Source organism: Aquila chrysaetos, chromosome 13 (genome assembly GCF_900496995.4).
Source record: "Aquila chrysaetos chrysaetos chromosome 13, bAquChr1.4, whole genome shotgun sequence".
In the NCBI taxonomy this organism is placed as follows: Eukaryota; Metazoa; Chordata; class Aves; order Accipitriformes; family Accipitridae; genus Aquila; species Aquila chrysaetos.
Window position 1 is genome coordinate 9,201,880 of NC_044016.1, and position 17,167 is coordinate 9,219,046.

At 36.4% G+C, this 17,167-nt stretch overlaps 1 protein-coding gene across 4 annotated transcripts in view; it reads right to left on the reverse strand.

Moving 5' to 3' along the window:
- Window positions 1–7,432: 7,432 nt before the first annotated feature.
- Window positions 7,433–17,167, reverse strand: part of SPATA17 (spermatogenesis associated 17) — a 92,446-nt gene continuing 82,711 nt past the window's right edge. For all 4 annotated transcript variants that reach the window (XM_030035457.2, XM_030035455.2, XM_030035458.2 and 1 more), the window contains one exon: window positions 7,433–7,684. In XM_030035457.2, the coding sequence (XP_029891317.1) occupies window positions 7,604–7,684 (81 nt within the window). In that variant the 3' untranslated portion in view covers window positions 7,433–7,603. The remainder of the gene's footprint in view (window positions 7,685–17,167) is intronic.

The following is a 17,167-nucleotide window of genomic DNA, read 5'->3' on the forward strand; positions in this document are numbered from 1 at the left end:
CAGTCAGAATTCCTGCCTTCTCAGGGGCAACAGTGAATTTCCAGTTCATTCCTTACCACAGAGATGCGGCTTTGAGTCACCGCCCTGTAGATTAAGAGCGATTGCCATTACTGGCTTGCATAAAGCAGAGCGTGACTCACGCCCTTGCCCAGAGTAGCTCTTTCTCTTTTTTTCCTCTTGAAGCCTGGATAAAATGTTCCCATTACTTGCAGTACATGTCACTGGCTAGATTTCATGGGGAAGATTGTTTCTATGGTTCTTCCAGTCACTACTTTCACTGCTTGTTTGCCTTGGTTCTTAAACGTGTTGTAATGTCTTTTCCCTTTTTAATTAATTTCTTTTTCCTTTAGATTTGTGCAGCAGTAGCAGCACAGAAGGGTCTCTGTTCTGAATAGGGCACATGAACCCTCTTGTGAAACCATAACAATGTCTATCCTCACAACAAGACCCCACCCCCCCAAAAAAAAAAAAAAGTGATGGGCAGGGATCTGGACAAGTTTTTAGATGTATAGAGTCTAGTGCTCTTCTGTATCTAGTTTAACACTGGAACAACTATGTACTTCAGTGGAGTTGTAGCTGATCATATTGATTGTAAATGACTTTGGAAACAAAGCCTAGCAATATGGATAGTTTAAGTAATCATCTGGACTAAGGAGGACTTAAGGATGAAATTTAAGTTTTAGAAAATAGTTATCATTAAATTGATATATTCTGAACGAGATTAAGATATAAGCTGTTCAGTCAGACCAACGGTTGCAAAATATTCATGTTTATGGCACTGTCATATGTGTGTTCAAGGGACTGTGAAGAAATCACAAAGACCTTTCTGTTCCAAAGAAATGTTTAGATGTTGTTTAAAAGCCTGCTGCTTCAGAATACTCCATTTGCTCTGTTGTCTGGAGCAAAAGATTGATGGCAAACCAATTCTCGCCTCAACCGCAGATGGCAACACTTTGTGGTGGAGGAGATACAGGAACTTAAGAGGGAAAGAAATCTTACAGACACAAATTTCTTAAAGATTTGAGCTTTTTACTCCCAATTGATATTTAACTAGTTTCTGTCAAGGTTTTTTTATGCCATTATTAGCATAAACTAGAGGTATTCTAGGCTGCAGGGGAAATGGAACAAGTGGGAGGAAAAAAGCAAAGATCAAGCACAGAGACAAAACCCAGAGGGTGAATGATTCCTAGCAGGTACACAGGAATCTCACCTATCTGGCACACAGCTTTGGAAAATAGGAAAAATGAAGCCAACAAATGTCGTCTGCAGCAACGAGAGACCCATGTCAGAGGCTGTTTGGTCACTGGCTGAAACACCGCTGACTATGCGTTCTTATTCAAAACCACTAGGCATGTGTGAGATTATTATTGCTGCAAAAACATAAAGTATGGGCAGTCTGTTTCATATTTTTTACATACTATGCGTATTTTCTCCTCTTAACAGTGATTCACTGGCCCAGATGTTGGTCAAAATACCAGTGAGAGAAACCAAGAGTAATCCTACTCAAGGGAGGGCAGTTACATTAAGGGCACATTAAAAGAAAGTTTAGCACCTATTTTGCTTGTGTATGAGTGATCACAAATTTACAGTTCTACTCCTTTCTTTCTTTCTTTCTACACGTCTCTTACCACTGAGTAGCTCAGGCTTTTATAAATCTGGAGAAGAGATGATAAACTGGAAGAACAGTTGTCAGTAGAAAATGATATGGTGGAATCAAATGAACCATGTGGACAAGGAATCACCACAATACCATGCTACAAACTTAAAAAGTGAGAAGGTAGCTAAACCTGGCCTCACCTTCTTCTCACAATGGTACACAAGGAACAAGTCTTTCTAATTTATAAGCACTGTCCCTCTTTAAAAACAGAGTCATTATGAGATGAGCATGTACAGGCTGCAATTGCAAGTGCCCCTTATTTGTACCACGAGCAGACATACAGAATATATACAGTTGGGTTTTTGATGTTGTTGAATATCTTGACCCAAAACAAAAACAACCTTAACTTTCAGTAGACAGCATAAAGTAATTAAGAGTAAGAAAGAGGGTTCAGTTTGGGATAATGCTAATCTAGTTTATACATGTCATTAGCTGTTACAATAGTCTAAACTTGCATTTGAGGATGGTATCATGGCACAGAGACAATAGCACCAGTGAATGGATTTTTTTTAACTGTTATATACGTGGAGTCTCAATGTTTTTCTTGAAGTGCCTGAGTGATTTATCTCAACAGATTTCTGCACTTAGGGATTTCTTAACCAAAAGATTCTCAAAGGAAGCAGTTTAATGCAAACTCTCAATATGTCACATTTTGGCAGTGATTGCTTAATGCAGCAGTGCACTAATGAATTGCTCCACTGCATCCTCTGATCATGAATATGAATCGGAGTACTATAAACTGAACTCAATGTACTGGTAAGTGACTGTATCTGATTGTGCCAGCAGTCAGATGATTTTCTCATTAATGAGCTGAACTATTAAAAGATGGAAGAATACAAAGCCAAGCCAGCTTTGCATTGTCTGAGCTTCTTTGCTGACATTTTTCTAGGCCTACCAGAAATCTTTGGCAACTTGTGAATGAAAATTCACCAAAAAAAAGTTTTATGAATGCAGTTAAGACAAATAAAAGCTTCAAGCTTCAGTTTCTGATTACATGGGTGTGACTCCTTTGTGGTTGTAGCATTTCTGTTTTAGTATGGGGTAATCCAGATTTTACAATTAAGGAATTACATACATCCTCTGCTTTTCAATCCCTGCTATTCTGAGTATAGAGGCCCATGGCTGCCAGTAAAAACCAGAGCTCCTCATCTTTCTAACAAACTTGACTATGCAGAACTAAATTAATTAAATTGAGGACCCTGGATTTATGAAAGGCATGTTGCAAACACATCCTTTGGAATAATAGTAAACAGAAATATTTTTAAAAATTTTGATGCTTTCAGAGTCTTATTCAAAGTCAAGCATTGGTATGTCAAACTCCAGTACTGTTTTACAAGCATCACCATTTTGCTTTTCAGTTTAAATACGGCCACATCTCAGCTGAGACAACTTCAGTACAAGTCCAGAATGAGGCACCTAGATCAGTTGCAGAGCCCCTAACGGTTCTAGACCTCTGCTCCTATAGAAATGTGAAGTGTAGCGCTTTTTTTTAAAAAAAAAAAAAAAAAAAAAAAGCTCTTGCTTGAAAGCTACAGCATCACAGTTGCACTAGAGAAGTGTAGAGTAAATCTGTGGGCAACACTATTATAGCAATTCTGCCTCTAGAGGGCATTACAAGCTAAATGTTTTCTCTGACAAGTGTTGAGAACATCTTGGATCAACCCTGAAGGCAGTTCTTAAATTACCTAAATTAAGAGATTTTCTGTGTTTACAACCTCAGCTATATAGGAGTCAAACAAAATTATTGGACAGCAACACTGAAGGTTCCTTAATCCACCGAGTAACAGCAGATAGATTCAGTAAGAAAAGATGTTACCAGACATTTTCTAATACCCCTGAAACTTCTCATGATGTGAGATGTTGTAAGCAACTCTTAGGACATTGCTGTTCCATTTTAATGACATTGCCTGCATCCTTTGTATGAGTGCTATGATCCCCAGTGGTGGCTAAACCCGAAGATCATTGGTCATTAGCATAGAAGCTTTGAATGCTTAGCACCTGGCATGTAGGCCAGTATATCTGCTGTAGAAATAAATAACATTATTGTTTGACTCTTTCAAGATCTATGATCTATACAAACTGCTCAGATATCAGTGGACATCAAAGTATTATGTTCCAGGCTTTTTATACATTAGACAAAGATACTTAAGTGACATATCAGAGATACTCGGTTAGTGAGCTGGTATGACAGGTTCTTCCTGGTAAGTGCTGTTTCCTAAAGGTATTTGATAAGCTCCTTCAGCCATGCAGTATGAAAAAGCCCAAGAGTAATTTTTCCCCCCCCTGTACATGTGGACTAAATCAGTCTAAATCACAAAAAATATTTGTGTTTCTGTGGCTGAAAAGCAAGGATCACGCTTGTCTTGCTGCATGCTGAAGGCCATATTTTGTTACTGCAGAAAACAGCAACGAGGTCGCTTTGGTATAGTTTGGCTGTATATGTTTTAAATATTCACATTTGTTCAAATATAAGTGACTGAAATACATCTAATGGGGCAATTAGAGTAATTACTCTTCTTTTACAGAAGACAGATACACAGCTTCTTATATTTGTCTATTTCTGTGGCATCACAGTGATTCTTTTTGATTTTTCAATACTGCTGTGAGTAGTTTGCTAAATGTCATAGCCAACTACATTTCCAAGAGGCTACATAACTTGCAGACTCATCAAGATCCATGAGTCCATTTCAAGTTTTCGGAGTGTTCCTTTCCCAGTGCCTCTGTTTATACCCATTCTGTGTGTTAAGATTTTATACTGCAAGAATAGATTGTAACATCGCCTATAAAACAGAAAAAAATCTTCTCTAAAGTACACACCATTCACTATTGGAATGTCATAAAACAATAATTTTATTAATAAGGAAAACCTACAGTAAATAAAATATTAAAAATACATTACTCAAATATATTGCAAAAAGTAATTTGATAATTAAAATTGATATGGTAAACTACATCAATAAGAAAGATAAACAGGAGTAAAGTAAAATCACACAATCACTTAGTGTTTGTATTGATAGACTGGTTACATAATGACATCATCAAAATTCTTACTGTCTTGTTCACTACATTATTGCAGTGAATAAAAATATCAAAATTTTAGTTTTAACTGGCTTTGGATAAAAACTGTAAGTTTGCTACGTGTAAACATTTTGATTTAAACAAGAGAGCAAAACGAAACTTTGCTAGACAGACACATTCACTTGCTTGCCACAGAGGGTTACCGAATGGAAGTGGTAGTCTGTCCCAGAGTCACAGAAATTAGATCCACCCCAGGGCTAAAATTTATCTTTTTTCTCCTTTCCTATATACTGCAGTGTTGCTAGCAATCACTTCCAAATTATTTTTTGAATCATTCATGTTGTCCAATTCCTCTACATAATAAAAACTTACTGGTGTCCCTCGCACTATATTATGTATTCTGAGCTTCTTTTGCCATCAAGGGAGTCAAACAAGACTGGGTTCTTAAATTATTACTAGCTGTTCCTTTTAGTATTGAGAGTTTTCTCTACCAGCCTCATCCATATGTAGAAAAAATGTAGGGGCAGGTTCTCTAGTCCAAGCTCACAAAGGTTCCTGGATTGTGCAGCATCTGGATGGGAGTTAAAACTAAAAAAAAAAATTCAAGATCCATCTAAAGTTTCAGAGATTGATATGCTTTTATATTTAAATATATATTCAAGCTAATCCTCTGTTAATTCTCTGCATGTGTTTACATGCAGTTTAGGAGAGTAATAAAAATAATAAAAAGTCTCTACATAATGGAAGAATTGGTAAAGGTCCCACTAGAATAATTATCAAGTGGTTTATATAAATGTACTGAATAAGTGCTGAATGTACTTAATGAGAAATGAAAGGATTCTGGGATTATAGTGTGGCCACACAAGTTTGGATGTTATATGCTCAAGAATGACATAAATTCTGTGTGAACTCCAGTTAAAGAAAAGTATTGGATTCCCTATGAAATATAATTGGGAAAAGAACCTCAAAACCCAAACCTTGCAGGTAATATGGTTGCTACTTTATTAATTTTGTAGATGTTTATTTAGCTAATAAATGAACAGACCTGTTTTTGTGTAAGAAGGTTTCTGGCAAGTAGCTAGCTGCTTAGAATTCTACAGAAACTTTTTTTTTTCTGAAGAGGAGGACAAGTGTGTCTGTATCAAACAATTAAAATTAGAAGTGTTGGTTTTAACCTCCATCTGTGCTCCAGACCCTTAGCTATGAGCACTGCCACCAGTGCAGTACAGGCTGCACAGTAGGCTTTGTTTTGTCCTGGGGTCAGAGATACTGAAAGGAAGAAAGAGAAAGAAAGATTAATCTGATAAAGGCATTGCTATTTCTAATCGGACTGATGGGAAACTGTGGTATGAAGTTAAAGAGGCAACACAGGGTGAATTACTGTGATGAACTACCTTAAAGCTGAAGCAATCAAATTGATAGCTCTCACATATAAAAATTACTGAGGCATCTTTATTCATCAACAGTTTTGCACAAATGTCTTATGTTCAATCCCTTCCACGAACAACTAAAGCACTCTGATACTTTTGATCAGATTAAATCTTATTGGGGAGACTCACTGAGGTGGCTGCTTCTCACTTCCCAGAGTTAATTTCTCATTGCCATGCAGAAGAATAAACTTTTCAAAGCTTGAAAATTACAAACTCCAAAATGTAACAACAGTACAGGCCGGTGCCTGCACTGGTAACCTACTGTAATGGAATTAAAAGTGCTCTTGCTCTTGCGTATCATAGCAGTAAAACTTCTTCACTAGGCTGACAGTTGAAAACCTGCAGAAGTGAAGTTTGTGACTCGTTCAGAAAGTATTCATAGAAGCAGACATCTCATGGAGGTTTTCTGCACATTTGTAGGGGACAAAAGAATGACATAACAAAATTCAGCAATAAAAAACCTACTATTGAGTAACAGATAAAGAGATATATTTGATTCAAATGTAGTCAAATGATATGAAAAGCAAACATGGTATCCTCAAGAATTCAGCATAAAACTCCTGTAAAAATTCATTCACATGATTTTAAGAATTAGCTTATGATTTGCTCTTAAGAAATGCTGAAGTCTTTCCATGATGCTGAATTCTTTGAGTCTTCTGAAGTTAATGGGCTCAATTGAGTTAAGATACTCAATAATTTGCAGGATTTCATGCTAGTGAACACAGCAAACAAATATTAGGTTTGTGTGATCAAATGTGTTCTTTGCCAAGCATCACATGATTATGTACCCACATATCAGTCTGCTTAACACGGGACTAGGAGTAAATACACAGCTATTGATAAAGAAAGTTAAGTGGCTATAGAAAAACTGATCTAAAAGTAAGGTGTATATATGTTGTCAGAACTTTATTTTTTCAACACTGATGTTATATCACCCACAGAAGAGCTAGAAGGATTTAAAATAGTATCTTCCATGTAAATAGCCTATCCTGTCCTTCTGAAGAGATGGATCAGTATTTAAAAAGGATGTATACTAACACTGAAAGCGATGAACAATAATGATGAACCAGATACGTTATAGTTGTGACAAAAAAACCACAGATGTAACTTTAAAACTTTTCTCTTTTTTTAGTGTTAACCTCACTTACAAATCTGTAATAAATACAATGTGATTCCAAGTACTTTTACTTGATTACTCTGGTTTTGTACCCTAAAGGATTTACTTTAAATAAAAAAATAGCATTTTCAGAAATCATTTTCCTAAGATAATACTTTTTTTTTTTTTGCAAAACCACAAAAAAATGTTTTTTTGATAAATCTTGGAAACTGTATTGCTTAAAGATCAAGCAAAATCAATTAACACTACTTCAGACATAGTATACATCACTTTACAGAAATAGTACTTTATGGGACATTCAGTCAACATACTGCTGTGCATTTGCTGAAATCCATTTATTGATTACTTATCAGGTGTCATATTGTGTAGTTTATGGGACAATTACACTATTTGCCCAGTTCTGGAATAAGTTTTTCCAAACTTTTCGAAGAGAACAATCGATGGTAACACTGTTTGAAAGTCCTAAAGAAATAAGAGAGACAAAAAAAGTGTTAACTTTGGTTTTCATGGTTTTACCTTTTTTTTAAAGGTATTTTAGAGCTCTAAATATTGTCTTCTAGTTACTTTTCATTATATGAGTTAGAACGTAAATTATGCAAGATAATGTATATGAAACGTACACTTTTACTTTAGAAGTACATTACTTTGAAGAAGAGCACAAGAATTGATTGATTTAACTGCAAGCAAATATGTATTTCAAACTCAAAGTAACTATAGGCACTGCAAAACTATAGGCGCTGCTCCAAAACTTAAATTTTATAGTCTTTTGCAAATCACTGTATACAAAATTGCATTCTCCTCCCTGGCAGCCAGGTAGGTTAAAGACAGCAAGATATCCTTGCAATATTTTAACTTTTCTACCTTGGTTAACATTAAAACATGGATATTAAACCAGCTCCGTGAGAAAAGGTAAAAAAATTAATATATATTAAATAAGTATTAGTGGCAACAAATTGATTAGGAGTTCTGGTAGGAAAAATACAAGCAGGGTTATTCCTGAACATGTTTTTTCCAGGAAAAGTTCTTGGTTATTACATTCAATTTTTTAAAATGCAAATGCTTACAAATCTAAATTGAATAAGAGAAATGCAAGTGAACCTGTGCCTTAAGAGTACAATATGAATACAGCCAACAAACAAGACAGTAATATAGGCTAAGTATTCTAAACACTATCGTGATCTAGCTTCTTACTAATAAACATTCATGGTAAATGATTAGCAAGTCCATGGTGTTTAAGATCAAGATTTTAAAGTATTCTTAATAAAATTATTTTCTTTGACCCCAAAATACTGGGAATAGTATCAGCAATATAAAATATTTGTTTTGCATTAAAATAATTTTCCCTTTCTGAAAGTAACATACCACAGATGAATTATCAGCTTTCCAGGATCTGATGATTAATTTTTAAGAAAGAAGTTGGTCTGAACACTTTCTATTATTTTCTATTGCCAGCATGATGCTTTGTGAAAGTGCATGGAAATGCAATTTCTTCATAAAATGTCTGAGGCCATGAGTGAATGAAAACTAAAATTTTTACCTTTTCAACACATTTCACAATTTGAAAGGTTTGGTTTTCTCCTAAAAACAGAATTATTTTTTTTTTTTCTGAAAAATGACATGAAGCAGAAGTATCATTCCCTGGATAATTTAGATTTAGCTACTTCACAGACCACAGTTCAGCTGAATCTCCATAAACAGACAGAGCAATTACAACTTCTGGTAAGCTTTATGCAAACACTGACATGGCCCACCTGAGTTTCATCTGCACTGCGTATTGCCAAACTGTGAGCATATAATTTCTTACATCTCATACTTAAAGTTATTTGGTATGATTCCTCCAACATTCTGGTGCATAAATCTTAAAATAGCAAGGTAGACATATACATGCAAAATGAAATACTCCCTGTGTGGTGTGAAAGTGAGTACTGCCCCATTCTTAACTGTTCACAAGATTTAATTTTTAATGTTTCTCTATGCCTTGTACCACCAGATCTCTTACCCAACAGAAACAGCCTATTTGCATATTTTCATATTATACTTTAAGAATGGCATGGTATTTTAATTTTCATTGTGTGTTTGGCATCACAAGTACCTTCTTACTGCAGGAAAAGTTGTCCATATAATTATTATAATAAATATTATTATAACTCCAGCATAACTGCAAATAGTTTCCTTCTAAGGTGAAGCTAGTTATATTTAATTCAGTAAATTCACCAGGCTAATATTGTTCATGGGAATGGAAAGAAAAACCAGTTCTAGATGCCGAGAAAGCAAACAGATAATAGGGCTATAATTTAGCATTAAGCAGTAATTCAGAGCAGAATACAGTATCCTTTATTTTGAAAATAGGAAGTATATTTTTAATTTACATGCAGGACAGTTATGTACAGTTTAACAAAAAAAGCAGTGAACTTGGGGTGAGATGGGGAAATGAGTAGAAAGTGCACACCCCTCACATCAAGATAAAATAAGGAATGGTAAGTCTGAGCAGTGGAGAAGTCTTCATTTGCTGGAGCAGACGGCTTTTGCTATTAGGATGCCTGGCCAAACAAAAACAATTGGCTGCCAAAATTAGCTCCTTGGGACGATTTAGGAGCCTTTGAAGTGAACAGTTTTTTGAGCTGGAACTAAGCCCAGGTCCAGCTTCAAACTCAAATCAAAATGACAAAGAGGAAATTTTCTGTGCCACACGCCCCCTCAGTGTAAGATTACTTTGGGTTGGCAGCTGTACTGTTTATCTTGTTATTTAAAGCTATTTCACTAGATACTCACAACTGAGCATTTAAGCAACTGGCTCTGATTATGACGACAGCAGTTACGTTTGACCACATTTAGGAAACATCACACAGTCTCACAGATAAATAAAAGTGTTGCTGGCTTTACAGCTAGACTAATTAAAGCAGTTGAAAAAGTATACTAGATAAATGTTGCACAGTTTGCATATAACATATAAATATCCCTCTAGGAAAAGAACCCCAGCCATTTCTGTATTTGAAGATGTAATCAGGTTTCAACAGTGTGAGAAAGTAAGGTCTGAAAATACCACTCAGCCTTGCAAGATCTACCTCACAGCACTGAACACAGTCTATCCCACTGTATCATTGTAGCAGCACAAAGGGAAAGGAATTGGAAGCCAGGTTCTCATGTCTATCTAATTTGATGGTGAAATGTAGGTTCAAATCGTGCAGCAAAGCGCTGCGATGCACTGCTGGTTGATTCTGGTAGACTGCCAGGATCATCTTGAGTTTAAGCTGATTGCTACATAGCATGGAAGTTATGAAGTTATGTAGATAATCCTTCTGAAGCTGCAAGAACAAAAGTTGTGAGTGGAGAAAAACAGGCTTCTTCAAAATTCTTTTCACCGACAGTCCCTCATTGTTGGTAGATGGAATGAATTAGTTTACAAATATGAATTCCCACATATTGGTGGGATTGACCCTGCAGTTTTGCAGTCTCAGGATCATAGGAGCACAGAGCTGAGCTTTATGGAATTTTCCCACAATGCATTTTTAAATCATGCCATATAATTCTCAGCAGAGACCTGTAATTCTCAGGACCGAGACCTATTTTTAAATTCCCAAATGAAGTCAGTGTAACACTTCCTTTTTAAAGTTGTCAAGCCCTGACTCCTTTCACTCTAGTAAATTGTAAGTGACTCAAGTTCAACTGACAGAGCTTAACAAGACCTATGGACCCTTTCAATATATTTGACTACTTGACTGTCATGTGTGCTCATCAGTTCTAAACAATGGAGTCAAAAAGGTGACATAAAGCCACCAAAGATTTGTCTCAATCAGCACACTGATATCATAGATTAGACTTGCCAAATGCTCACATAGTTTATCTTTGGAATGTTATTATAAAAGCAAATTCTAAAGAGATTTTACATCTGACTATGCAGACATACATAAATACAGACCATGCACAAATAACATTGGCAAAACAATGAGACCTCGTAGACCTACATATCAGCCTGAAGGCCTTTGAAAATGCGTTCCCTCATATTCTAGCAATAAATTTGCACTAACAGTGTTTCTTTCCAAACAATTTTGAGAGTACTGTACAATTTCCTGTAATATAAAAATGCACTTTGGGATGAGATAGGAATTACAATTAAGTATCTTCTTGCAAATTTAATGAAGTAGAAAGTCAGCTGCTTCAGACCAAAGCAAGAATAGGCAAACAGCAGTAGCATATCTACTCACAGATTTTAAGACCAGAATGTACCATTATGACCATTTATTCTCAGTTCCTGCATACACACTTTGGGTAATTTCCTGTAGCAAATCTATCAAGTCCATAATAATTATGAAGCTGTTAAGCATGTGATAAACTTGAAACAATAAGCTTACAATAAACTTATGATACCTGAGTTACAGCTTTGCATAGTCTTTCTCTGTAACGACAAAATTTCATTTGGTTGCATAAATAGAGATTTGGTTGCATAAATAGAGATTAAAGTTGCATTAGGTTGTACGAATGCAGATTTCCTTCACAGGTTAGGAAAAGTAGCACGTGAAGATGTTTCAAAGATAAATTGTATAACCTCTCTAATGAAAAGTGTTCCACCTATAGCGGTGATTCAGAGCACCGAGCCCTCTTCTGAGCCAATCTAACAATACTGAAGACAATGTAATTGCATGGTGTCAACCATGACACCATGTGCTATGCAAAAGGTAAACCAATCCATGAAAGGTTTGGACCTCAGAAAAACTTTTTTGTAGTGCTGGAATTATATCTGTTGCTTCTATAAAGACCTACAACTGTAGGTAACTTCTGTTAAGAATCAATGGCAGAAGGGATAACTGAAAAGTGGGCACAGCTGCTAGAATCCTAATTCTATCTTCATGCTACTGAACAGTAAAAACAGGGAACAAAACTCACTTTTCTTCAGCTTGAAATCCACATCCTCAGGTACACATCAAGACTTTAGCGGATCCAATGGGAAATTCTGCATAAATGTCCATGCAGTAGTTATGTCCTTAGTGTAGGGTAAGCCCACCGAGAAACCTTGCTTTCCCCACAAAGCTGGGACACACCTCGTGCACACCTCATTTGAAAACCAGGCAGTACTGCCAAGTGCCATTGTACAGCCATAGTCCACAACCCGTTCTGTTTAATACTAAGTGGTCATATATAAGTATTCCCTATGATCCTAATGCTTGTAATAGTAAAATTAGAGTTTTAAATTGAGCTGTCATGGTAAGCTTTCTGACCTATTAATAGCCACAGAGGTCTCTAACAAGGAAGCAAACCAGAAATGGCAAGCTGTTATACAAGTAAAATGTTGATCCAGCTAACTTTTTTTCTTAGCAAATTTATCAATACTGGTTAACAATACTTCCAACTAGTACAGGGCCTTCTGACATGACAAAATGAGTGTAACAACCCATTCTGTCAATACAACACAAATGTCATTTCAAGTGCTCAAAACCCACTAAGCTACCCTAAAAAAGATTGATTTATCTGCTCCAGTGTTTCTTTGGGGCAAACTTTTCTCACAACTGAAACCAATTAGTGGGCCTGGCACTTGTAGTGCAGAATGTAGGTCAGCATCAAGTAATAAAAAAGTATTGACTTTTCTCTGTCTGTAAGCAGCATGAAAGGGGTGCCATGGCCTTGTCGTATATGAAAAGAGCTCCATTAATTTCACTTATTTCAACCAGGGCTGTCAAATACTAATGCTTCTATTGCACTTTTCACACAAAGTACATTGACACCAATCCTGGCCCCAGTGAAACAAGTTTACAATATTTCAGTCAGTGAAAGGGGTACTATAATTTTTAATTCCCTGTTGTACGTTTAGTCTCTTTAAGCAGAACTGCTTATAAGACCTATTGAGAGATATAAGCTGGGACATTAATAACGGCTACACACTTCTTCCCACGGGCAACAGAACCTATTTCTTGGGCATAGCTTCAGCAGCTAATTAGCCATAAAGTTCAGGACAGAGTTGTTTGGCATAACTCTGGTTTTGTGGCTGGTGGGCACAGACTGCCAATTTGCTTTCTGCCGTGGAGAAATACCCAAAAACAAGGAATAGGTCTTCTGTGACTTAAGGCTATAAAATTGAAAAGCTAATGTGTTAACCAATTGGGTCAACTAGCCCCTTCAAATAAGAGATAATAACAAAAGCCTGGATCATGCCTTAGGGACTGGATCTCATTGTGTCAGTGCGGAGGTATTGACTTCCAGGGAAAAGCGTGCCTAATCGGAGTTCCCTGCGCTACAGCGGACAAGTGGCCACTGCTGTGATGAAGGGAGGAGAATTCACCTTTCCCTATTCAGCTTGCCAACACAATGCAGAGGAGGAGAACAAGGAGCCATCATCTATCTCCTCCTTCAACTGTCTACTACTGCTACCAATTATAAACCCTCTAAATTTTGTTCTTTTGGGTAAGTGCAATGAAATAACACGTGCTTCCACGAAGACTTTATGAGCTTCTCCATATTGTGGATTGACACAGCAGTGGTCAAACTGACCTAACATACTATGATCCTTTTCCCCCTCTATTCTCTGCAATTTCCCTCCTAAACTGCCTGCCTTTTTTTTTTTTTTCCTGCAAGTGAAGTTTATGGTTCTTCTTGACAAGCTTGAAGGCTCTGAGTGTGATGTCTCATGCCCTAATTACCTCCTGCAAATGCAAACATCATCAACAACAATAAAACTCTTTGATTTAAAAAGAGTGGGTGACTATGGTAGAAGGCAATTTTCTACTTGCTTTAATGACTTTGTAAGTGCAAGTCTTACCCTTTGAATCAACTTGCTATTAGATCTTAAAATGATATTGTATAGCCATCATAAAAGGCAACCTTATATGTTACGCTTACATCAGGCAAGTTTTTTCTACTTGTTAGTTTTAGTCCTTTATTGACATTATGATAATGTATTTTAAAAAAAAAAACAGGAAATTATGTTCACAGTAGGAAATCTAACAACACTATTTTAATATCCTATCTTCCAAAGAGAAAGAGAAAATAATAATTGCTATTTAATTTATGTAACAAACATTTCATTATTATTACACTTAAATTTTCATGGAGATTTATAACTATCACTGACTCTTACACATTTCATCTTTTGGAATTATAAATGAGGAAACCAAACTAGTGCTTGCTAGAAATTATGAAAGATTTCTAATTATGGTTCATGAATTTGAAAAGCCACTGATCTGATAATCACACAGGTTTACATACTTCCTGCGTGATGTGTCCAGTACAAGCATCACAGCACTGTGTGCTCCTCTGTGACAGTCTAACATGGAAATTGTAACTCTATTCCTCCCTTTCTCTAATATTCTGAGAAGGAAGTGTTCTGCTACTAATCTGTGCTCTCTGAAGTTTGCTTTCTTAGCTCAGCAGCTAAGCTGTCCTAATTTGTGCTTTGGAGATAATTGAAGATAACTGGCTAACACAGGTCAAGCTCTAAAACTTCTTGTCCTTATCTGAGCAAGGTAGGAGAGGGTGTGTTCTAGCCTTGAAAAGAGCCTATTTCTACTCCTGTATGGTTAGAAGCAGTTTGGACAAAGGAACAAAAGCATATCCCACTGTACCCTTTCGTAGCTGCACAAATTAAGCTATGACAGGACAGAAAATAATGATGCTTTTGAGAATGCAGTAGTTTGAGCCACTGTACAAGGAAAGCACAAATATTTCTAAACGAATAAGATATTTTGCAATAGCTGTGTTCGTTAAGGATTACAAATGTGTCAACCCTTACAGTGCTTTCTCACAAGCAAAGGCAAATTATCTCTTGGCTTTGATGGAAGTTTTGTGCAAGGAAGGACAAAGGAAAAAAGGGAAGGATTTGGTCCAGTGAATTATTTTTTCACGTAAGTATTGCCTCTCTAAAATTAACCTGGGATCTGAAACTAGCCTGTTCTTTTTGTCATGTGTAATATAACCAGCAATGAAGATTTGTGGTCCAAATTTGCATTTGTTACATTTACTTAGTACCCTGCAGTCATTGTGGTTGCCCAAGGGGAAGAAAGGGTGGAATTCCCAGCTGTACCCTCTAAGTTCATTTATTCCATTTATTGATGATCTGCAAACCAGACACTGTCTGGTCTTTCCTCCCAAACATGTACTAGCTTTGCAATGCTGTAGAAAGAAATATATTCTCCTTTATAAATAACTGTTCAGATAATGAATTTATTTATGTGTATAAAGCTAATCTACTGAAGAATAGATCACCTTTATGTAGACACTTTTCCAGTACTTTTAGACATATTCAGAGCCAGTATCAAGATTAGCAGTACACTTTGCCACACAGAAAGTTACAGTGCGTGTTGTACCATACTTTAGTCAATGTTATGAAACAACATCATCCAAATTCTTTTCTGAATGTCTGTATTTGAACCAAAATTGCCAAAGATAATATTCTATTTTTTCAACTAATGTAGCCTTTTTTTTACAGGTAAATTAAATTAAGAAACCAATGTGAATTTCTCCGCAAGCTATTTCATACTTGGATACCCTTGAACTTTACTGAATCTGGGCTAAAAAACAAATGTGCAGTTGAAATAGTTCAGTAGGTATTCAGAATCCCAAGAGGTGTTTATTTGCTATTGTCTTGCAAATGTCTACTGCTTGCAGGGTATTTTAACAAAATATTCTTGAAGAGGGGAGTAGATGCTCATCTTAATTTATTTAAGTTGTGTAAATAACATTGTCAAGTATGAAAACACACTGATGAGTAATACATAACCCTTTTATGAAGTTATTAAATCTGAGGTGGGACTATGCCTAACACTACATTCCTGTGTACAGAAAAATATAGAGTCTTAAAAGCATCTGATGAAAAAGTAAAGGACATATTTTTATCATAGTATTTGTATTTTTAAACCCACTCCTTGTCCTGTCCATCACACACACTCTGCTAGCAACAGGACTTGTATTAGAAAATAAGGCACTTACCTTAGGATAAGTATCTTGATTTACGCCATTTATAAGCTGCCCCTTTCATTGTCTAATCTGTTCAACCACAACATTCTCTTTCCAGCTGAAAATAAGCCAGTACCAAGTGCTGACTGCCAAGACAAACTCAGAACCACTTTTAACCTGCTGGACTAAAGCCAGAAAATGTTTAACCTGCCAAGATCAAGTTGCAACTATCTCTAACTTGCCAAAATCATGCCACTAGGAGGACTTAAGGAGGATAAATTCTGAGCTGAAATCCTCAAGTGAAAATATTTTTTATCTTATGAGGTTAAGTTGTATCTGTTTGAAAAAAAGTTGTATTCATTTAGAATCAATAATAATAATAATAAAAAAGCATGTTGATTGCACTGTATTTGGCATATGCAGCAAAAACAGTATTCCAGTTAGATTTCATCTGTTTTGATGTTGTTCTGGATGATGCTTTCAAACCTGATTGCTTTCTGTCATGAAATGACTAGATATGCAGATCAAAGGAGAACAGTGGATGCTGTCTAGCTGAGCTTTAGCGAGGCTTTCAACACAATCACCCAGAGAATCCTTTTAACCCAGTTGGTAAATTATAGTCTAGATGTGCAGATGAATAGATGTAATAACTGTCTGGAGTATCAGATTCAAAGGGTAACAATAAATGGTTTGTACTCTAACTGGAACCTGGGTACAAATGTATTTCCTCAGGTGCTATCTTAGGACCTATCTTGTTCAATATCTTTATCGATGACCTGGAGGTGGGGATGGAATGCGCTCTCATCAAGTTCATGGACAACACCAAACTAATGGGGTGCCATTGATACACTTGAGGGTTGTCATTCAGAGTGATGTAGACAGGCTAAGGGAATGGCCTGACAGAACCTCACAAAATACAGTATGGACAAATCCACCTGGCACAGACTAACCCCAGGAACAAAACAGGCTGGAGGCCGACAGGCTGGGTAGCAGCTGTGCAGAAGAGGACCTGGGGGTCCTGGCGGGCAACTAGGTAAACATAAGTCAGCAATGTGCCCTAGC